The sequence below is a fragment of the Lethenteron reissneri genome, chromosome 31 (genome assembly GCF_015708825.2).
Source record: "Lethenteron reissneri isolate LAM-NWPU_2019-01 chromosome 31, ASM1570882v1, whole genome shotgun sequence".
NCBI lineage: Eukaryota > Metazoa > Chordata > Hyperoartia > Petromyzontiformes > Petromyzontidae > Lethenteron > Lethenteron reissneri.
Window position 1 is genome coordinate 13,411,641 of NC_083809.1, and position 24,263 is coordinate 13,435,903.

The 24,263-nt window shown below is 53.5% G+C and overlaps 1 protein-coding gene across 1 annotated transcript in view; it reads right to left on the minus strand.

The window, feature by feature from the left end:
* Positions 1 to 1,225: 1,225 nt before the first annotated feature.
* The window catches only part of LOC133349825 (beta-1,4-galactosyltransferase 2-like), a 73,930-nt gene continuing 50,892 nt past the window's right edge, over positions 1,226 to 24,263 (minus strand). Inside the window, exons 4-5 of the mRNA XM_061563621.1 lie at positions 20,631 to 20,735; positions 1,226 to 2,768 (exon numbers count right to left, since the gene is read on the minus strand). Of these exons, the coding sequence (XP_061419605.1) occupies positions 2,624 to 2,768; positions 20,631 to 20,735 (250 nt within the window). The 3' untranslated portion in view covers positions 1,226 to 2,623. The remainder of the gene's footprint in view (positions 2,769 to 20,630; positions 20,736 to 24,263) is intronic.

Consider the following 24,263-nt stretch of genomic DNA (forward strand, 5'->3'; position numbering starts at 1 on the left):
CAGCACCACTTCCCATGGCGGATCTTCACACACTGCGGTCGAACGACCCGCACAATTTCGACCGGGCCCTGGTGATGTTGACAGGGGCACTTGGGGGCAATGGAGCCACGCCCTGTTACCCACAGACCACTTGTGAGTGGAAACCTCGAGGTTCTGCAGTCGCTTGTTGGCCAATTAGCGGGCCTCCAAATTGTACTTCACCGCCTCTCGCGCCTCTACCAACTTTTGGACATTGGACCGAATATGTTGGGCGATCTTGGAATTTGGGGAGGCCTGCGTGACACGCAATTGAACATCCACTGGGGGATTGGCCTCTCTGCCATACATCAAATAAAATGGGGAAAACCCCGTGGACGCATGGGGTGCCATTTGGTAGGCAGCCAAAACCACGTGGATATGGAGATCCCAATCCTCTTGCAATTCGGACACCTGGTGGCTTGACATGGCGGTGAGCATCCTGTTTAGCCGCTCAACCATGCCGTGAGTTTGTGGGTGGTAAGGCGAGGTGCGAACTTTGTGTGTGCCCTACAGATTGCAAACCTCCCGTAGGAAGGTGGACCAAAAATTATTCCCTTGATCGGTCAGCAGCCGCTCCAAAGTGCCCTTATCCAGGACATAGCCCTGGAGAAAGGCCAGGCCATAGGCCACCGGGTGAAGTACTCTACCCTGTACCAATAGGTACTTATTACCGCGGGGAGTGACAGGAAAAGGCCCCAAGATATCAAGGGAAACCAGCTCATTCACGCTATAACTTGATTTGAAGCTTTCGTGACTGCAGGAATTACTCTTTGGTTCTTTCGGTAAAGTCACATAAAAAGAAAAGAAAAGAAGTAATAAAAAACAACGTTTCAATTGCAACACAAGCAACCGTCATCAGGTAGAACTAAATTTGAGAGAGAGACAAAACACAGACACGGAGTCACACAGACAGACACTCCAGAGACCAGGTTTACTTGATGGAACTTGAAATGAGACTGCCTCCCCCCGTCCCCCCACTTTTCCCCCATTCTTTCCCCAAAGAGAAAGCATCTGCCACACGTACCACATAACGTTATGGTCCTACACATCCACGTTGGTTTTCTGTCCGAGCAGCCTATCCCGCTATACACCACTCACCTGTCACTGAAGTTGTACACCGTGGTTGGATGAATCAAATGTTACAAAACACAATCTAGAATGAAAACTCTTTTATTTGAAACAAATATTTGTGTTTAGGTTGTTGTCTTTCTCTCGCACCTCCGTTTAGCGCGTTTGGCTACATATGGTGCGAAAGAAGTTCAAGATTCATAAACTACAACCCGTGGCCAGTCGACACCAACTACCACTTAGAAACGGGCTCAGGACAGCTGGGTAATAACGATGATGTAAACCCGTGCGTTATCATCACACAGGAGCAGCTCATTGCTCGCGTAGAGAGAGAGGAGAGGACTCAGAGGCACCAGGAGGAGGAACTTCTGATGAGCAGGATGGCAGCAGCACCAGTGATAGTTTTAGGCCCCTGTTTTTTTTTTTTCTGGTAAGTTTTAATCCCTCTGAGTTTATGTAATTAAAACAAATACTTTACAAGCAGTCTTTTCAATATTGTGGATCTTTAAATGTGTATGTTTTATTTTAACTTGCGTGGTGAAGTAGCATTGAACTCGTTACCGTACAAGTCAACAAAGCAAGTTGCACCAAAACACACGCACGCCATAAGCACTGCCTAGGAACCCTACGATCATGATCAAATATCGAACTCTTGATGGTGACTGCTTGCAGCAAAATGCGGTCTCGGGAGTAAATTGTGAGAGAAGTGGCATCATTGGGTCTTAGAAAAGCTGTTTGGTACAGACCCTACTGCAAGAAGAAGGAAGCAGAATGAGAATTCCAAGAGAGTTCATTAAACGGTTTTGAGATATCGATTGCTCTACTATGTTAATGAACACCTATTAAGTCCGGCATGGCAAACAAGGGGGTCGGTTGGCCAACACCCCGCCCGGCCACCTTTGTCTCCTAAGTTGCAATACTTACATATAATATAGGTTACTCATTTAAGACGGTCAATTTATTTGAGGCCCAGGATCAGCTCGGATAATTGTCACTGGTGTTGGCCGTGAACAGGAATAAAACTCGTGTTGCCGGGTTCGTCGAGCAGGATAGTAACCATGCACCACCGTTCCCCACTCGCGAACAAACACATACACACGAACCCACTTTGGAGCTACTACAATGTCTTTGAAGGATAGTTTCGACTAATCACCAGCTCCATGCTCAAATAACCATTTGACAATGTGAAGTCCAAGAAACCTGTTCCCTGCAGATCCACAATTGGATTGTAAATGAGTTTTTTTTCTGTAACAAGTTGCTGTTGTTCTTTGCGTGAAATGTTCTTAGCCCTCAGACGCGTTGACCAATGAACTCGTGCTTAGTGACTGATCGATAACGAACATCGTCTCACGTCCTGTGACCAACGATGGCCATTCTCAAATTCCGGCCTCAACATTCCAAACCAGCTGCTCGGTGAAGTCTCACGCAAGAGCGTGTGTCGTTAGAACGTTGGTTAATGGACAATAATCAAGGAACACGTCGGTACAGCGTCGTTAAGATGCTTGACTGGGTGGGAAGCACGACCTGGGGGATTGTTTCAAAGCCGGCTTCCCTGCGGCCCGCCGATGTTCACGGTGAGGTTGGTGTAGAGGGGGCTCATCGTCCGTTTCACCAGCAAGTAGTGCAAAGAATTCAGCCCGTCCCACTTCATCCGTAAAACCGCCCGCCGGATCAGGTTAAACCTGTGGAATAAAAAAAACAAAGATCCCCCCGTATAGCTTTTAACAGATTGTTCGGGTAAGTGCTGTTAGTGAGCAACGCCTATGAAGGCCGGCACGGCACACCTATGAGGGTGGCCACCACCACGCCCGGCCACCTTTGTCGTCCCAGTGGTCATGGGTCATGTTTGCGATGTTTACACAGCACACCTGGTAATAAATTGAGGCTGAGTCGACCAAGGTAGGCTCAGGACCACTTCAGATAATCGTCACAGGTGTTGGCCATGAGCAAAACCTAAACTCTGGTCACTGCTTTCATAGCACAGCATGCTAACCGCTATATTACTGCTCTGCACACAATCACGTTCACACACTAACTTTCACATTGGTTCACACACACACAAACACTCCCAGCACGATGCCGACTCATTACATCTAGCGGAGGATTGTTCCGCTGAAAAAAAGAGTTTTTGCGCTTGAGTTTGCAAGTGCGAGTTAGCATTTTAATCAATGTTAAAACATATTTCATGTAAACTGGTTCGTAAGTATACTCTTTCGTTCTGCTGGATATTTTTTTTCCGCCTGAGGACGACTGCTTGTGTTGCGATCGAAACGTCGTGATATATTATTTTTTTATTATTACTTTTTTCTACCTACGTGACTTTACCAAAGAACCAAAGAGTATCTTTCTTCTTTCTTCTTCTTATATATAAAAATCTCCGCACGCTTGCGCTTGCGGGGGATTTTGCTCTCGGACGGTGGGATTTAAGACCGAAATAATTTGCCAGCCGGCACGCCCTAAGCCCCGTGGTGGGAATAGGCTATTCCGTTTTCACGTCCGTAAATTTTAAAGTCGTTTAATGAACGAATTAGTAGCATTCTTATTTTAATTATTTACTTATTGCACGACATCGACCGTACCAACTCACGACAATTGCCTGGGGGGGGGGGCGGACTCTGCCAAGTGATGTGCGTTCGCTCCAGCTCACGGGGGACATTTTATTTTACGCCTTTAACATGCATTAAATATACAAATCACGCTGCCGATTTCTCTTCACAGTGTGATGTCCTCTTCCCCACCCCACCCCAATGCGTGCAGTCACTGCTATAAAGTCCTTAGATATGAATTTAATATTATTAAAGCGCTTACATAGTACTGTATTATTCTGCCTCAGGCGGGGATGGTGAGGGGGGCGGGAGTAGCGGCACAGCCAGCAGCCTGGCAATGTCTCACCTCCTCCGGCTTGCCAATCTAGGCGAGGCCGCGGGCTCTGCACGGGACGAGGCGTCACCACGCCAATGTAAAGTACAATTTTATGCATCTTTCGCTAAGAATTGAAGGTTTATTGTTTACTATTATTAAACAAATAAGTTTACAAATATTACAATGATAATGTTTGTGTGCATGTGAGTCGATGGGTTTCTATGTGCGTGGCTCCATGTCTGTGTGTAAGTCCATGTGTGTGTCTGTCTTTTTCAAACGGACAACACCCCATGTGTACGTACGTACAAGTGTTTGTGTGTGTGTGTCAGTCCATTTGTGCGCGTATCAATCGCTGTGTGTGTTAGTCCACATGTGTGTGTAAGTCCATACCTGTGTGTTTCACTCGATGTGTGTGTGTCTAAGTGAATGCGTGTGTATGAGTCGATGTGCGTGCATGGCTCCATCTGATTGTGTAAGTCAATGTGCGTTTGTGTGTCTATGTGTGTCAGTCGATGTGTGTGTGTTAATCCATGTGTGTGTATCTAAAGTAGATGTCTGTGTGTCACAGTCCATATGTCTATGTGTGTGTAGGGCAATGTGTGTGTAAGTCCATGTGTGTGTGTCTAAAGTGCATGTCTATGCGTGTGTGAGTCCATATGTGTGTGTGTGTGTAAGTCCATGTGTTTGTGTGTGTCAGTCGATATGTCTGTGTGTGTCAGTCCACGGGCGTCTGTGTTGTCGCTTTGTGTGCATGGCTCCATGTCAGTCAGTGTAAGTCCATTTCTTTGCGTGTCTGTAGGTCCATGTGTGCGTGTGACTGAATGTGCTTTATTGACCTGCTCAAGGCCTATGATACCATCAGTAGGCGTGGTCTCTGGGTTGTTCTTCATGCTTTCGGAGTCCCTGACCAGCTGCTCATGATCATCAAAGATCTTCATGATGGTGAACGGACCCGGGTAAAACTACCTGCCCAGGAGTCAGAGCCATTCCCTGTACACCTTGGGGTGTGACAGGGATGTCCTCTGGCTCCCTCATTGTTTAACATATCTTTCGACCACGTAGTTCGTGAAGCCTTCAATGGCTGTACCTGAGGAATTACCATATGGTACAGAAACAATGGGAGGCTGATCGATGCCCGGGTGCGGTCAAGGGATGGCTACCTATTGCTCAACCATGTTAGGTATGCCGATTCTCTGGTCATTGCTGCTCACTCAGAAGAGGAGTTGGAGGCACTGCTGCTGAACTTGGAGCTTGCCACTAAGAGGTGGGACCTTACCATCAGCCCCACCAAAACTAAGCACCTGCTTGGGTATTTTGTACCATCGGACAATTCACCCCCATAACTCACAATTGCTGATGCGGCAGTTGTGGAGAGATTGGAGAGATTCCCATACCTGGCCAGTGTGCTCATAACCGGCTCCGGTTTAACAGCAGAGGTTTCACTCCAAATCAGTCGAGCGCCATATCTTTTCATCGGCTGCGTTACGCTGTGTGGAAGCTACCTGGTCTCTCGCTCCGCATGAAGCTCCAGGTCTTTTCGGCCACGGTAATTCCCTCCCTTCTCTACGCTTGCAAAACATGCACCCCCCTAATGGAACAACTTCATCGGTTAGAAACATTTAGGCTGGCCTGCTAACGATCCATCCTGGGTTTCACCATATGTGTGTGTGTGCGTCTAAGTCATTGTGTTTCTACGTGTGGGTCAATGTCTGTGTGTAAGTCCATGTGTGTGTCTGTCTTTTTCGCCCGGGCAACGCCGGGTACTTACCACTAGTGGATTCATAAGTGTGGGTGTTCATATGTCAGGTATTAGTAAGTTCAGGACTGCCTGTATTAATTGACAGCAACTCATGTTATGTAATCTACCACGCACCAAAACCTTAATTTTGTGAGCTGTCAAAGAGCTAAAGCAACTTGGTCTTCTTGGAAATTACTGGGTTTTGTTAATAAAAAAAAAAATAATATGAATAACGATGACGTCTTCTTGTAACTCTGCGTCACCACCACACAGGATTCTAATCTTTACAGAGCACCTTCACACTCAAGGCGCCTAATAGAGTAAAAAAAACGGTTACAGAATATAATTTTTATACTGCAGCGGCATGCAAGGGTTGAGGAATTAATAAGTATAACCCGTAAAAACAAGTTTTTCACTATAAATCCTTTATATGCGTGGCAGCGAACTTAATATAAAGGATTTAAAAATATATTCGCCTGTGGAGGACGCGGGGATCGATCCCGCGACCTTTGGCATGGGAAGCGAGGGCGCTACCAACTGCGCTACTCCGCCACGGCCTGTGGAGGGGTTACGCTCTGGGCTCTTATACTGTGATGTTCAGCCAAAGCCATGAATGAGTTATATTTGAATATATGTAAAATACAAATTTTTTGCCTAAAAAGTGTAAAATTTTGGGAATTTTTTTTCACGAACATTAATTGTCTGGCACAACGAGTCTGTGTGGAAAATGTCAGTTCGATTGGATCACGGGAAGTGGGTTAAAAAACGACCGAAAGATTTGCACAGTCGTAAGCAAGCAAGCAAGCACGCAAGCAAGCAAGCACGCAAGCAAGCAAGCAAGCGAACTTAATATAAAGGATTTAAAAAGGATACAGGTGTAGGGGTGTTAAAGAGAGGGCCCGTTATGCATGGCAGCCTATGGAAAACAAACACAGTGGGCGGGGCTACGTAAGTGCACGAGCAAGTGCCCTCTACGACGTCCGAGCCAGACACCCTGGGGGGGGCTGGTTCGAACGTTATGATCCCCCGGGGCCCCACCCCTCAGGGAGGGGTTGGGTATAAAAGGGGATGTTTCAAAGGGCTCGGCAGTTATGTTTAAGCTAAGGGAAGAAGATTGAAGACGTCTTAGATAGAGCCCTGGACTCCCCTGGTTCGATGTCCTTTTCAGGGCCGGACAGGATTGAGCCAGCGGCGTGGTCCCGGAAGCCAGAGCCGGTGCTCTTGTAAGAGCTGGTCTGGAACTCCGGGTACCGGGCCCAACTTACCAGTGTTGGGCCAGTTAGCCTCCCCTAGCCCATTAGTGGAGGATTCGGGGCTAGGACAGAGTTAGCTAGGGGTGTATCCCGAGTTATACGGGTGAGGGGGCCGATACCCCCTCGAGTGTGTATATGCCCACTGTCATATTGTGAATAAACATACGTGTGCCTCAACCTCGGCGTCAAGCGTCCTCACCGGTACTTCAACTGGTGTCAGAAGTAATTCGAACATGGACACGCGGAAAACAGCGCGGGCCAAAGTACCGCAGGAGGAAGACACTGCCGAGATCGTCGAGCCCGAGACGGCTCCACAAGACAAGGTGCAGCCGGGGCCTGACGCCTCCTTACCGGGGCATCGAAATGAAGAGGGGCCGCAGCCAGACGCGTTACGGCTGGCTCACGGGAGGCTGGCGGAGCTGCTGTATGCCGCTGCCGCCACGCTGGAGACCATCACGCGACTAGGGGCCGGTGATCCAACACGGGGCGAGGCGAGCCAACGACCAGGGCGCCTTCCCGCCATTTCGGAGCAGTCCGAATTTGAAATTCCCGCCATCGACGCTACAGCTGTTCGGGGCGTGGCCAGCCTAGACATCCGCTCCGACATCGCCTTCGCTGAAGCTGCAACGTCATCACAAGCGCGACAGGCGATCCCATCGGCCGTTCGCACCGACGCACAGCCGAGTGGTGTTGACATCAGCCTGCGGGAGTCCACAACGACCGCTGCGCTTCATCAGAGACTGCCCCCGCTGAAGGAGTTCATCGGCGCGGAGGGGGACTGGGCCGGTTTTCGCTGACGTTTCCTCGCCCATCAGGAGATGGCGAAATGGTCCGATGAGGAGGCTCTCTGCGCGCTGCCGGCGCTCCTCGACGGCGACGCGCTCGCCGCCCTCACATCGGCGCCGAGAGAGAAGCGGTCTACGTTACCGATGGCACTACAGCTGCTGGGCGGGGTCTATGGACCATCGGCTGAATGCCGACAGCAATTTTACGACCGCAAGCGGGGTGAGAAGGAGTCGCCCCTAGCATATCGGACGAGCCTCCTGGCGATGGCTAAGTCGGCCTTCCCTCGTATGGACGACGACGGCGTGGACGCGATGGTCACGGAGAAGATCCTCCTCCTGGCAGACGACCTTGACATCGCGGTCGTCGCCCGGGAGGACGAGGAGATGACATTGCTCCAGGTGGCGCGGCTCCTCCACGCCAACCTCCTGTCACTGCGGCGGAAAGCCAGCAGGGCATCGGTGGGGCGTGCGGTGGCTGCAGCCACCATTCCGACGGAGGAGCTCTACGCCGTCGACCACCGACCGCAACAGGCGACAGGAGCACGGTTGGGCCGGGACGGGCCGGGCCGTTTCAACCGTCCGTCTCCTCCAACGGCGCTCCCGCGGTGTTTCAACTGCGGCGTCCGGGGCCACGTCGCCTCGGGGTGCCGTGCTCCTCGATAGCGCGGGACGACACCTCAACGGGACGACGGGCCTCATCACAAGCTCCACCATCATAACCCGGCGAGTCGCGGCACCCCACATGTTTGGCCCACGCACACACCCGTCACGCACTCAAACACCGCAACGAGAGGGGGGCCGATATCGCGCACCATCGCACCATCACGCACCACCCCGGGTACTCATATCGAACCCGGCCAGTGGTCCGTGCTGGCCGATCGTGTGGTAGCCGCATCGTCGGGGTCGTCGGCCGTTGTGGGGCACATCGACGGGGTTGAAGTGCGCATCCTGGTCGATACGGGAGCATCGGCGACCATTATTTCGGAGTTGATTTACAATATTCTCCCTGTCCGGAGTCGTCCTTTGATGCCTGTTAACGTACCATTCTATGCGGCTAACGGGGGCTCACTTGGCATCATCGGACAAATTCGTGCCCAAATTTGTATTGGGGAAATTAAATTGTCTGGGCCGATTTTTGTTTCCTCCTCGCTGGCGGTTCCGTGCCTGCTGGGGACGGACTTCCTGGCCAAAATGCCGATTAGGATATTGATCGACCAGGGATGTATTGAGCTCCCGTCGGGCAGACGCATGGCGTTTCTGCCATCGCCTGTTACGACTCGGACGGCGTTCGCGACGGTGCCGGCATTCGTAGAGAGAACGGTGCGCGTCCCTCCGGGGGCGCAAATGTTGATTCCCTTGAAACTTCAGCGGCCCTTCGCTAAGGGTGTTGGGGCCCAAGGGGTTCTGCTGGGGCCGTCTAGGGCCGGGGTTAGTGGACCTCATTTACTTCCGGCCCAGACCATAGTAAGAGGGGACGGTGAACCCTTCATCGCGGTCCTCAATGTGGGCTCGCAGACGGTGGTGGTCCCACAGGGGACCGTGCTTGCTCACGCAACGCCGGTGCCATGTGAGGAACCCGTCACAAATCACGTCAGCGTTGTCCCTGCGCCGCGACCGCATTCGGACAGCGATGAAGGGTGGCTCGAGGCGCTTTGTGCGGGATCGACGGACCTGTCAGATTCAGAGCGTCAACAACTTAAAACACTACTGCGGGAATTTTCCGACGTCTTTAGTCGGAATAAATACGATTTGGGTTGTACTCACCTGCTGCGTCACCATATTGACACGGGTGACAGCGCGCCAATTCGCCAAAATCCGTTTCGGTTGAGTCCCGCCGAAAAGGACCATGTCAAATCGGCTGTTGATGACATGTTGGCCGCCGACATCATTTCTCCTTCCACCAGCCCTTGGGGAGCGCCGATCGTCCTGGTTAAAAAGCAGGACGGTTCGTTGCGGTTTTGCGTTGATTTCCGGCGTCTTAACAAAATTTCGGTTGCCGACGCATACCCGCTCCCTCGGATGGATGAATCGCTGGACGCCTTGGCGGGAGCGCGATTCTTTTCCACACTGGATTTACTTTCGGGATTCTGGCAGCTTCCTCTGGACGATGATTCAAAGCCTAAAACTGCTTTCCGTACACCGCACGGCCTGTTCCAATTCAACCGGTTGCCGATGGGCTTACACTCAGCGCCGGCAACTTTCCAGCGTTTGATGGAATTGGTTTTGGCTGGATTGCAATGGGAGTCGTGCCTCATTTATTTGGATGACGTTATCGTCTTTAGTAAAACTTTTGACGAACATCTCCAGAGGTTGCGGGCGGTTTTCCTAAAGATGCGGGCTGCTAATTTGAAATTCAAGCCCCAAAAATGTCATTTGTTGCGCGATTCGGTGCGTTATTTGGGGCACATCGTGGGACGCTCAGGTATTGCTACCGATCCCGTCAAAACGCAGTGTGTCAGCTCCTGGCCGACTCCCACCTCGGTGGGAGAGGTCAGGAGTTTCATTGGGTTCGCGTCGTATTACCGACGGTTCGTCGCTGATTTTGCGACAATTGCAAAACCCCTGCACGCTTTAACATCTAAAGGGGTTCGGTTCCACTGGGGTCAAGAGGAGGAGGCTGCTTTCTGCTCCCTTCGGGACGCCCTGGTAAAAGCCCCTCCCTTGATTTACCCAGATTTTTCTAAGCCCTTTTTGCTCGACACCGATGCGAGCAACACGGGTATTGGGGGTGTGCTTTCCCAGGTGGTTGATGGCGTGGAACGGGTGGTCGCGTACGGTAGTCGGGTGTTGTCTCCTGCGGAGCAAAGATATTGTGTCACCCGTAGGGAACTGTTGGCAATTGTCTATTTCATCCAACAGTATCGCCCATATCTGTACGGTCGGCATTTCACCGTCCGCACAGATCATGCGGCACTACAGTATGCCCTGCGAGTTCAACAACCATCGGGACAGTTGTCTCGATGGTTGGAGGTTCTCCAGGACTTTGATTTTGAAACCACCTACCGTAAGGGCGTTCGCCATACGAATGCGGACGCTCTGTCGCGCATGCCAACCACCTCCGAATGTGCATGCCTCCTGGGGTCGGGACGTTGCAGGCCTTCAGGGGACGCATCGGTTCCGATCTTGGCAGCCACCGACGACGACGAACCATTGGTTACTAATTCGATCGAACAACAGGGAAGAGATTCCCTGTTGGGGTTGCCCGTCACTGAATGGGGGCGCCTCCAAATGGAGGATACCTCCCTCCTCGGGTGGCGTCGTCGCGTCGGGGGTGCTGGGCGGGTGAAGGGGGATTCGGATGCATGGGGAATGGTGCAAGGTCTGCTGATGCATTGGGACGGCAAATCCCAGCGACATCGGCTGGTGGTCCCTTCTGAGTTGCGAGGCAAGGTGGTGTGGGCCGCGCATGAGCGCCTATTACACCTGGGGACCCAAAAGACTCTTGCACTGCTACAACTTGATTATTTTTGGCCTGGTATGACGAGGGATGTTGGGGATCTATTGGGATCATGCCCTCGGTGTGCGCAACGGAAACCGCCGGCGCGGGAGTCTAACCCGCCCTTGCAATCGATCAAAGTATCCAGAATAAATGAGCTTGTCGCGCTGGACATTTTGGGCCCATTTCCCGCCACCCCCAGGGGCAATAGGTATTTGTTGACAGGTGTCGAGTATTTTACGCGCTGGCCTATGGCCTGGCCCCTTGCCAACCAGTCGGCAGCAGCCATCGTGGAGGCCTTTGTTCAGGGATACGTCCTGGACAAAGGTGCTCCGGAGCGGCTGCTGACCGACCAGGGCAGAAATTTTTCCGGTAAATTACTCAAACAAGTCTGTGACCTCTTAGGCACGAAGAAAATTCGTACCTCCCCGTATCACCCGCAAACTGACGGAATGGTCGAGCGCCTGCATCGCACCATTACGTCAATGATGTCACAGCAGGTCTCGGACTCGCAGACTGACTGGGACCTGCATATTCAAGGGGTCTTGGCGGCATACCGGATGGCACCCCATGCAGCTACGGGATTTTCCCCCTTTTACCTCATGTACTGGTCGCGAACCCGACCCGCCTGTTCGCGCCCAGCTGCACATCCCCGACCCGCAAGGGAAAACTAAATTGGCTGACCACGTCAAATTTAATCTGGCCAAATTAACAGAGGCGCGGGATGCTGCTATGCTAAACTCGGACCTCCGTCAAAAGGCGAATGAGCGCCTCAGGCTGGGTCGGGCGCACGTAATACAGTGGAAGCCGGGGGACAAGGCATGGTTGCACTGTCCCCAAGTGCCCCTGGCTACCTCCCCTAAGCTGGCGCGGCCGTGGCGGGGCCCTGTGGAGGTGGTCGAGGTTTTGCGACCACAGTGCGTGCGCATTAAATGGGGGAAGCGGCGATGGTTCGTGCACCCCTCTAGGTTAAAACCCTTCGTTGCGGTACACAAACCCACTTCACACATGCGTGGCCAAACGTGTGGGGGGTCGACCGACTCACTGGGTCCGTCTCCGTCGTTCTCACCTAATGCCTTGCCGGCCGTGCCACCTCCAGGTGCATCAGGACTGACGGGCTCACGCCCGACCACCCCTCCTGGGGATACCGACGGTCGCGCGGCATCGGATGAGGTCTCACTCCGGGACGGACAATTGCCACCTGACGGTCCGCCACCCAGGGTTACCCCGTGTGAGGGGCCCGCTGCAAGGACGCGCGCAAAAATGCGCAGACTGTTATGAGGCCGGAAGATGTGTACATAGGTTGTGTTCATCGTGTGTTGTGTGGGTGGTGTGTTCCCTGCCCATTGAAATGTACATAGGTTGTGTTCATTGTGTGTTGTGTGGGTGGTGTGTTCCCTGCCCATTGAAATGTACATACGTTGGGTTCACCTGGTGTTGTGTGTATGGTGGGTTCCCTGCAAATTGTATATAGGTTGTTTTTTTTACGGAATTCGTATTTATTCAAGGGGGGGTGCGTCGGGTTGTTTTCTCTTCTTGCTGTTGCATTTTGTTGTGTTCTTGTTGCTGTTCTTGTTATTGTTGAAAAATAGTGAGGCACACGCGCGGTCAAGGTGTAAATGCACTTTTATTGTCACTTTTGTATGTTGGCAGCCGGGACGGCTGCAAGCTATGCGGGGGGGGGGGGGGGGGGGGGGGGTGATGTAGGGGTGTTAAAGAGAGGGCCCGTTATGCATGGCAGCCTATGGAAAACAAACACAGTGGGCGGGGCTACGTAAGTGCACGAGGCAAGTGCCCTCTACGACGTCCGAGCCAGACACCCTGGGGGGGGCTGGTTCGAACGTTATGATCCCCCGGGGCCCCACCCCTCAGGGAGGGGTTGGGTATAAAAGGGGATGTTCAAAGGGCTCGAGTCAGTTATGTTTAAGCTAAGGGAAGAAGATTGAAGACGTCTTAGATAGAGCCCTGGACTCCCCTAGTTCGATGTCCTTTTCAGGGCCGGACAGGATTGAGCCAGCGGCGTGGTCCCGAAGCCAGAGCCGGTGCTCTTGTAAGAGCTGGTCTGGAACTCCGGGTACCGGGCCCGACTTACCAGTGTCGGGCCAGTTAGCCTCCCCTAGCCCATTAGTGGAGGATTCGGGGCTAGGACAGAGTTAGCTAGGGGTGTATCCCGAGTTATACGGGTGAGGGGGCCGATACCCCCTCGAGTGTGTATATGCCCACTGTCGTATTGTGAAATAAATATACGTGTGCCTCAACCTCGGCGTCAAGCGTCCTTCACCGGTACTTCAACTGGTGTCAGAAGTAATTCGAACATGGACACGCGGAAAACAGCGCGGGCAAAAGTACCGCAGGAGGAAGACACTGCCGAGATCGTCGAGCCCGAGACGGCTCCACAAGACATGGTGCAGCCGGGGCCTGACGCCTCCTTACCGGGGCATCGAAATGAAGAGGGGCCGCAGTTAGACGCGTTACGGCTGGCTCACGGGAGGCTGGCGGAGCTGCTGTATGCCGCTGCCGCCACGCTGGAGACCATCACGCGATTGGGGGCCGGTGATCCAACACGGGGCGAGGCGAGCCAACGACCAGGGCGCCTTCCCGCCATTTCGGAGCAGTCCGAATTTGAAATTCCCGCCATCGACGCTACAGCTGTTCAGGGCGTGGCCAGCCTGAACATCCGCTCCGACATCGCCGTCGCTGGAGCTGCAGCGTCATCACCGCCGGAGGGTGCGTCATCACAACCGCGACAGGCGATCCCATCGGCCGTTCGCACCGACGCACAGCCGAGTGGTGGTGACATCATGCCTGCGGGAGTCCACAACGACCGCTGCGCTTCATCAGAGACTGCCCCCGCTGAAGGAGTTCATCGGCGCGGAGGGGGACTGGGCCGGTTTTCGCCTGACGTTTCCTCGCCCATCAGGAGATGGCGAAATGGTCCGATGAGGAGGCTCTCTGCGCGCTGCCGGCGCTCCTCGACGGCGACGCGCTCGCCGCCCTCACATCGGCGTCCGAGAGAGAAGCGGTCTACGTTACCGATGGCACTACAGCTGCTGGGCGGGGTCTATGGACCATCAGGCTGAATGCCGACAGCAATTTTACGACCGCAAGCGGGGTGAGAAGGAGTCGCCCCTAGCATATCGGACGAGCCTCCTGGCGATGGCTAAGTCGGCCTTCCCTCGTATGGACGACGACGGCGTGGACGCGATGGTCACGGAGAAGATCCTCCTCCTGGCAGACGACCTTGACATCGCGGTCGTCGCCCGGGAGGACGAGGAGATGACATCGCTCCAGGCGGCGCGGCTCCTCCACGCCAACCTCCTGTCACTGCGGCGGAAAGCCAGCAGGGCATCGGTGGGGCGTGCGGTGGCTGCAGCCACCATTCCGACGGAGGAGCTCTACGCCGTCGACCACCGACCGCAACAGGCGACAGGAGCACGGTTGGGCCGGGACGGGCCGGGCCGTTTCAACCGTCCGTCTCCTCCAACGGCGCTCCCGCGGTGTTTCAACTGCGGCGTCCGGGGCCACGTCGCCTCGGGGTGCCGTGCTCCTCGATAGCGCGGGACGACACCTCAACGGGACGACGGGCCTCATCACAAGCTCCACCATCATAACCCGGCGAGTCGCGGCACCCCACATGTTTGGCCCACGCACACACCCGTCACGCACTCAAACACCGCAACGAGAGGGGGGCCGATATCGCGCACCATCGCACCATCACGCACCACCCCGGGTACTCATATCGAACCCGGCCAGTGGTCCGTGCTGGCCGATCGTGTGGTAGCCGCATCGTCGGGGTCGTCGGCCGTTGTGGGGCACATCGACGGGGTTGAAGTGCGCATCCTGGTCGATACGGGAGCATCGGCGACCATTATTTCGGAGTTATATTACAATATTCTCCCTGTCCGGAGTCCGTCCTTTGATGCCTGTTAACGTACCATTCTATGCGGCTAACGGGGGCTCACTTGGCATCATCGGACAAATTCGTGCCCAAATTTGTATTGGGGAAATTAAATTGTCTGGGCCGATTTTTGTTTCCTCCTCGCTGGCGGTTCCGTGCCTGCTGGGGACGGACTTCCTGGCCAAAATGCCGATTAGGATATTGATCGACCAGGGATGTATTGAGCTCCCGTCGGGCAGACGCATGGCGTTTCTGCCATCGCCTGTTACGACTCGGACGGCGTTCGCGACGGTGCCGGCATTCGTAGAGAGAACGGTGCGCGTCCCTCCGGGGGCGCAAATGTTGATTCCCTTGAAACTTCAGCGGCCCTTCGCTAAGGGTGTTGGGGCCCAAGGGGTTCTGCTGGGGCCGTCTAGGGCCGGGGTTAGTGGACCTCATTTACTTCCGGCCCAGACCATAGTAAGAGGGGACGGTGAACCCTTCATCGCGGTCCTCAATGTGGGCTCGCAGACGGTGGTGGTCCCACAGGGGACCGTGCTTGCTCACGCAACGCCGGTGCCATGTGAGGAACCCGTCACAAATCACGTCAGCGTTGTCCCTGCGCCGCGACCGCATTCGGACAGCGATGAAGGGTGGCTCGAGGCGCTTTGTGCGGGATCGACGGACCTGTCAGATTCAGAGCGTCAACAACTTAAAACACTACTGCGGGAATTTTCCGACGTCTTTAGTCGGAATAAATACGATTTGGGTTGTACTCACCTGCTGCGTCACCATATTGACACGGGTGACAGCGCGCCAATTCGCCAAAATCCGTTTCGGTTGAGTCCCGCCGAAAAGGACCATGTCAAATCGGCTGTTGATGACATGTTGGCCGCCGACATCATTTCTCCTTCCACCAGCCCTTGGGGAGCGCCGATCGTCCTGGTTAAAAAGCAGGACGGTTCGTTGCGGTTTTGCGTTGATTTCCGGCGTCTTAACAAAATTTCGGTTGCCGACGCATACCCGCTCCCTCGGATGGATGAATCGCTGGACGCCTTGGCGGGAGCGCGATTCTTTTCCACACTGGATTTACTTTCGGGATTCTGGCAGCTTCCTCTGGACGATGATTCAAAGCCTAAAACTGCTTTCCGTACACCGCACGGCCTGTTCCAATTCAACCGGTTGCCGATGGGCTTACACTCAGCGCCGGCAACTTTCCAGCGTTTGATGGAATTGGTTTTGGCTGGATTGCAATGGGAGTCGTGCCTCATTTATTTGGATGACGTTATCGTCTTTAGTAAAACTTTTGACGAACATCTCCAGAGGTTGCGGGCGGTTTTCCTAAAGATGCGGGCTGCTAATTTGAAATTCAAGCCCCAAAAATGTCATTTGTTGCGCGATTCGGTGCGTTATTTGGGGCACATCGTGGGACGCTCAGGTATTGCTACCGATCCCGTCCAAAACGCAGTGTGTCAGCTCCTGGCCGACTCCCACCTCGGTGGGAGAGGTCAGGAGTTTCATTGGGTTCGCGTCGTATTACCGACGGTTCGTCGCTGATTTTGCGACAATTGCCAAACCCCTGCACGCTTTAACATCTAAAGGGGTTCGGTTCCACTGGGGTCAAGAGGAGGAGGCTGCTTTCTGCTCCCTTCGGGACGCCCTGGTAAAAGCCCCTCCCTTGATTTACCCAGATTTTTCTAAGCCCTTTTTGCTCGACACCGATGCGAGCAACACGGGTATTGGGGGTGTGCTTTCCCAGGTGGTTGATGGCGTGGAACGGGTGGTCGCGTACGGTAGTCGGGTGTTGTCTCCTGCGGAGCAAAGATATTGTGTCACCCGTAGGGAACTGTTGGCAATTGTCTATTTCATCCAACAGTATCGCCCATATCTGTACGGTCGGCATTTCACCGTCCGCACAGATCATGCGGCACTACAGTATGCCCTGCGAGTTCAACAACCATCGGGACAGTTGTCTCGATGGTTGGAGGTTCTCCAGGACTTTGATTTTGAAACCACCTACCGTAAGGGCGTTCGCCATACGAATGCGGACGCTCTGTCGCGCATGCCAACCACCTCCGAATGTGCATGCCTCCTGGGGTCGGGACGTTGCAGGCCTTCAGGGGACGCATCGGTTCCGATCTTGGCAGCCACCGACGACGACGAACCATTGGTTACTAATTCGATCGAACAACAGGGAAGAGATTCCCTGTTGGGGTTGCCCGTCACTGAATGGGGGCGCCTCCAAATGGAGGATACCTCCCTCCTCGGGTGGCGTCGTCGCGTCGGGGGTGCTGGGCGGGTGAAGGGGGATTCGGATGCATGGGGAATGGTGCAAGGTCTGCTGATGCATTGGGACGGCAAATCCCAGCGACATCGGCTGGTGGTCCCTTCTGAGTTGCGAGGCAAGGTGGTGTGGGCCGCGCATGAGCGCCTATTACACCTGGGGACCCAAAAGACTCTTGCACTGCTACAACTTGATTATTTTTGGCCTGGTATGACGAGGGATGTTGGGGATCTATTGGGATCATGCCCTCGGTGTGCGCAACGGAAACCGCCGGCGCGGGAGTCTAACCCGCCCTTGCAATCGATCAAAGTATCCAGAATAAATGAGCTTGTCGCGCTGGACATTTTGGGCCCATTTCCCGCCACCCCCAGGGGCAATAGGTATTTGTTGACAGGTGTCGAGTATTTTACGCGCTGGCCTATGGCCTGGCCCCTTGCCAACCAGTCGGCAGCAGCCATCGTGGAGGCCTTTGTTCAGGGATACGTCCTGGACAAAGGTGCTCCGGAGCGGCTGCTGACCGACCAGGGCAGAAATTTTTCCGGTAAATTACTCAAACAAGTCTGTGACCTCTTAGGCACGAAGAAAATTCGTACCTCCCCGTATCACCCGCAAACTGACGGAATGGTCGAGCGCCTGCATCGCACCATTACGTCAATGATGTCACAGCAGGTCTCGGACTCGCAGACTGACTGGGACCTGCATATTCAAGGGGTCTTGGCGGCATACCGGATGGCACCCCATGCAGCTACGGGATTTTCCCCCTTTTACCTCATGTATGGTCGCGAACCCGACCCGCCTGTTCGCGCCCAGCTGCACATCCCCGACCCGCAAGGGAAAACTAAATTGGCTGACCACGTCAAATTTAATCTGGCCAAATTAACAGAGGCGCGGGATGCTGCTATGCTAAACTCGGACCTCCGTCAAAAGGCGAATGAGCGCCTCAGGCTGGGTCGGGCGCACGTAATACAGTGGAAGCCGGGGGACAAGGCATGGTTGCACTGTCCCCAAGTGCCCCTGGCTACCTCCCCTAAGCTGGCGCGGCCGTGGCGGGGCCCTGTGGAGGTGGTCGAGGTTTTGCGACCACAGTGCGTGCGCATTAAATGGGGGAAGCGGCGATGGTTCGTGCACCCCTCTAGGTTAAAACCCTTCGTTGCGGTACACAAACCCACTTCACACATGCGTGGCCAAACGTGTGGGGGGTCGACCGACTCACTGGGTCCGTCTCCGTCGTTCTCACCTAATGCCTTGCCGGCCGTGCCACCTCCAGGTGCATCAGGACTGACGGGCTCACGCCCGACCACCCCTCCTGGGGATACCGACGGTCGCGCGGCATCGGATGAGGTCTCACTCCGGGACGGACAATTGCCACCTGACGGTCCGCCACCCAGGGTTACCCCGTGTGAGGGGCCCGCTGCAAGGACGCGCGCAAAAATGCGCAGACTGTTATGAGGCCGGAAGATGTGTACATAGGTTGTGTTCATCGTGTGTTGTGTGGGTGGTGTGTTCCCTGCCCATTGAAATGTACATAGGTTGTGTTCATTGTGTGTTGTGTGGGTGGTGTGTTCCCTGCCCATTGAAATGTACATACGTTGGGTTCACCTGGTGTTGTGTGTATGGTGGGTTCCCTGCAAATTGTATATAGGTTGTTTTTTTTACGGAATTCGTATTTATTCAAGGGGGGGTGCGTCGGGTTGTTTTCTCTTCTTGCTGTTGCATTTTGTTGTGTTCTTGTTGCTGTTCTTGTTATTGTTGAAAAATAGTGAGGCACACGCGCGGTCAAGGTGTAAATGCACTTTTATTGTCACTTTTGTATGTTGGCAGCCGGGACGGCTGCAAGCTATGCGGGGGGGGGGGGGGGGGGGTGATGTAGGGGTGTTAAAGAGAGGGCCCGTTATGCATGGCAGCCTATGGAAAACAAACACAGTGGGCGGGGCTACGTAAGTGCACGAGCAAGTGCCCTCTACGACGTCTGAGCCAGACACCCTGGGGGGGGCTGGTTCGAACGTTATGATCCCCCGGGGCCCCACCCCTCAGGGAGGGGTTGGGTATAAAAGGGGATGTTTCAAAGGGCTCGGCAGTTATGTTTAAGCTAAGGGAAGAAGATTGAAGACGTCTTAGATAGAGCCCTGGACTCCCCTGGTTCGATGTCCTTTTCAGGGCCGGACAGGATTGAGCCAGCGGCGTGGTCCCGGAAGCCAGAGCCGGTGCTCTTGTAAGAGCTGGTCTGGAACTCCGGGTACCGGGCCCGACTTACCAGTGTCGGGCCAGTTAGCCTCCCCTAGCCCATTAGTGGAGGATTCGGGGCTAGGACAGAGTTAGCTAGGGGTGTATCCCGAGTTATACGGGTGAGGGGGCCGATACCCCCTCGAGTGTGTATATGCCCACTGTCATATTGTGAATAAACATACGTGTGCCTCAACCTCGGCGTCAAGCGTCCTCACCGGTACTTCACAGGGATCAAAGAGCATAAACCATCAAGTGAACTCCGGTCATTCTCGAAGCAGTGGCTTTTGGCTGGCCATTGAACAAAGATGGTCACTGCATCGCACGCATCGCACGCTGTCAGATGTGCTTTCGATATTAAGTAGCCGCTAGAGTTATGCACTTGCAAAGCATTTAGATTGAAAATATATATTTTTTACTATTTGTGTTTGGTTTGTTGTCCTTCCCCCGCACCTCTGATTAGCACGGTTGGCTACGTACTATGCGAAATAAGTTCAACACACATACATCACGAAAGGAAAGGTGATGGACGGGAAAGGAGTGGATGGGCGAGAGGAGGGATGAGGAAGATAATGGACGCACTCTCGCAGAAGGCAATTCAGAGGCGTGAGGAGGAGCAACTACAGACAAGTGGAGAGGCAGCAGCAATGATGTGGTGATGAACTAGGGGTACCAACAATTTCCGAAGCTTTGCGTCCCTTTATAAATGAAAGTGTTATCTGCCAATTTATCATGAGAGTTTATACATATGGGAGGAAACCAGAATACGCTGATAAACTGTGTATTGGCATATGGGTAAACACTCTATCCCGTACAGATGAAACAGGTGTGGTTAACATTTTTTGCTGTACCGCCTACTGCTAGAGTGAGGGAATGGCTCCTCCACGCCGCCCACCCACGGGGATGGGACTTTCACAGCCCATCCATGCGTGATCCATCAACCCTCGGCAATGCTGCCTCCGCAGTGCTGGATTACCCTGCTGACACTTGGAACACAGCCAGCACCACTACCACTGCGCATACTTTGAGGACACAGAGTCATGTTGATTGCGATTCATGATCAGTCCGAGCGACCTCTATACTGACCGTTGGGGGTTGGGCTCGTTGTGTGCATCGGCCTTGTGTTTGACCATCGTGTACCTCCCGATCCCCGCTCTGGGCCGGGCGACGTGCATGCCACTCGCCACTGTCCTGCAAAGGGGATTTCAGACAACGGTCGTGAGATGTTAACTCCCTTGCCTGGTATACAGGAGGTCGTGGGTTCTATCCCGACGCCTGTATATTTGGAGTTTGCATGTTCTTCCCATGGCGGCATAGATTTTCCCTGGGTCCTCCGGTTTGTCCCTCGACAGTTAGACATGTCTGTTTATATTATTTGGCTGCTGCTATACATTTGCTAATGTTTATAAGCTATAATTTGTGATCGCCAGTTTGCTTTTGAAAAAGAGCAACATAGCTCAGTCGGCCTTACCTGCTAAATAAAAAAAATATTTTAGTTTAGTTTTTAGAACAGGTAACACCCACTTAGCTTGGTTCTTTTTCAGAGGCGACCTGTCCACGTGTCTTGATAGCTCATCATCATCGCAGTCATTGATGTAATGTGATTTGGTTGTGGAGCGACTGCATAGGAAAACGCGCTGCGAGAGTGGACGCGGAGCCGCGGCACGGGCGCGCGGTGAGATAATCGCTCGCAGGTGTGGCCGCTCGTGTGCCGCTGTGGACTGCGTTAACGATATATGCGGTGTGCACGGACGATCGTTGAGATAATACCTCGCAGGTGCGGTTGTACCGCTATGCGCCGCGTTCGCGTGAGTGGTGGTATGCACAGAAGAGTGAACGCGGAGCCGCAGCGTGTGCGCGCGTGCTAGGAGATAATCGCCCGCAGGTGCGAAGGTGGTCGCGGCCCTGCATTAGCGTTGGCTGTGGTGTACACGGGTGAGTGTGGGTTAACTCCGTGCAGCGGTGAACCAGCAATTTAGTTATGTCCCTCAGAGAGGGCGCTAGCGCAGGGGGGCCGATCACCCGGTGGAGGAGGGAGCGGACGTCGCGCCCCACCTGCCCAGCGAGGGCGGTGGGGTGTATGTCGGCCCTCACACATCTCCTCGCCACCGGCCACCTCCTATCACAGTAATCATCCCAAGAGGCAGTCGTTGTGAATATCATCAAACTATACAGGCAGATCAACACGTCTCATCCTTCACAGCCCGTCTTTGCGCATGAAAAAAGTTTCACGTGCACATCCCGTCAGCCACACGCACGGCCTGAACGTGCATACAGTACTATCATCTCTAATGAGCATTTGAGGCAACGCTAGTTACAGCCTTGCACACAAAGGCCAGTTAGTGGAAATTCCATATTTTTATGGCAGAAGGGAGGCGGGGTGATTCTCTTCGATTTGACGTCTGTTGATTTCCCTACCACAAAGTGCGGCTCATTATCTTTATTCATACCTGATTTTTTCGTAAAATTGCGCAAGTAAAATGTTGTGTTGTACACCCTCCTCCACCCGAGGCAGACAATTTAATAAAGTTTCAACGTGAAGTACTATTAATTACTGCTTGCGTAGCATCGGCTCAGCACGGGCGCGATGCTGTTTAGCGATCCACATGGACACCATGTTTAACGAATACGTTATAAGGTCGGACTCATTATAAACAAAGTGCTTGCCACAAATTAACCAAATATCTTATTCATCTGGTCAAGAATAATAAACCATCACGTAAACTCCGGTCATCCTTGCAGCAGCGGATTTTGGTTAACCATTGAATAAAGATGGTTACCGCATCCCGCACTTGCAGATGTGCTTTTTTGGCTGCCTGGAATGCTCTTCCTTCTGATATTAGGAAGCTACTGGAGCTATGCAATTTTAAATATAAATTGAAAACTAATTTCTTTAGAACTGCTTTTTGCTATTTGTTTGTTGTCCTTCTCCCACACCTCCGATTAGTACAGTTGGCTACATATTGTGCAAAAAAGTTCAACATACATATGAAAGAAGACGCTGGGCCTCTTTGTCCATGAGGTAAGTCTTTTTTTCTACGGGAGGGATTTGTGATGCCACAGCCGCGAAGCCGCTCTGCGGGCGCCCCACCTACGATCTCACCAGCAAGCGACGGGACCGACACTGCTTCCCCCTCACCACCCCCCACATAAACACACACACACACCCCCACATAGAGCCCCGAGGGGAGGTCACCTGGCCGACAGGTTTTCACCCAGAAGCCCTCTCATGAGGATAATCTTCACGGTTTCTTGCGGCCAGGGAATTGGGCGATCTCCCCCGATGCTAACTCGCACCGCGGCGCCGTGACTTGGGTTGAAATTACATGGTCACGACGGGGCTGCCCAGCCACCGTGGTTAAGACACACATCACACACACGGGTTGGCAGGCAGGAAGGGGGGCGGAGCCACGAACAGCGGGGAAAAAAGGGCAGGCCCTCTGATTAGTCAGGAGCGTAGCGACAAATCTGGATGCGGACGTCGCTGAGAGCAACGGCCCAGGACTGGAAATCCGAGCGATCTGATTGGCCGGGAAGGCCAGCGGATCAGCGGCGAAGTTTCTTTGATGTAGGTAACAATAAAGGTGAGAGAAGGTAAAGATGAGTCAGTCGTGCTCTTCTGAAGTCGGAGATCGGAGTAATCATCGAGCCAGCCACTGGATCATCCGTGAGACGCTTCCCAGCGCAGCCAGGCACCATGAGAACTTCGTGCAGCCTCGCCTCTCCACGGCTTCCCGCACATCCGAGCTTAACCGACCCGACAACTCGTGGTGCCGCATCATGGGGAGGGGAGCCGGAGAGCGGCAACCCTCTCTCCGAGAACGAGGAGTCAAGCAGCAGCGGCTCTCACATGAGTGAGGAGTCCGGTGCCCACAGCCTTCCCGATATCAGCCCTCCGCCGGGGGAGGACTCTGGGGCCAGCAGCCTCAACAGATTCACACGTTTACTCGCTTTCTCTTGCAACGTCTCGAACTCCACCTCCCCTCTCTTAACCTTTTCCTGGCTCCGGCCTTCGATCCACTGTTTCCACCAATCCTCATCTCTTCCCCTCTCATGAACTAACCATCCCCCCATCTCAATCACCGACTTTCCTGCTATTTTCTCTTTTGAACGTCCCAGCCAATCCACTTGTTCCCCGTGCCGCACTATCCGCCAAGCTGTTTCTCCCACAACACAAACAAACGCTCTGAACTCGCGGACCTAAAAAAAAGAGATGATATAGTCATCCTCTCGGCAGAAAAGGGCAATGCCACGGTCATCATGGATAAAGATTCATACAACAACAAAATCCTGGACCTTCTTAATGATGGGAGTTACTCCAAAATAAAAAAAGATCCTACTTAAAGCCTAACGACAAAAACCAACAGTATCATTACGAGTTCGACTTCCCTAATCGAACCAAGCAAACGTGCCTCTCTAAAACCATCGGCGGCTAGACCTCCCAGACTCTATGGTCTTCCCAAAATCCATAAAGAAGGCACCCTGCTACGACCCATCGTGTCGACGATAAATTATCCTACGTACAAACTAGCCCGTTTTCTATCAGATACTCTGCTTCCCTTCACAGGCAAGACCTCTTCGGCAGTACCCAACTCAACCCAATTAGTCTCTATGGTTAAGGACATGGTACAATCTCCTGATGACATCCTCGTCAGCTTTGATGTAGTATCTCTGTTTACCAAAGTCCCAGTACCGGACACCCTAACAATAATTGAGGAC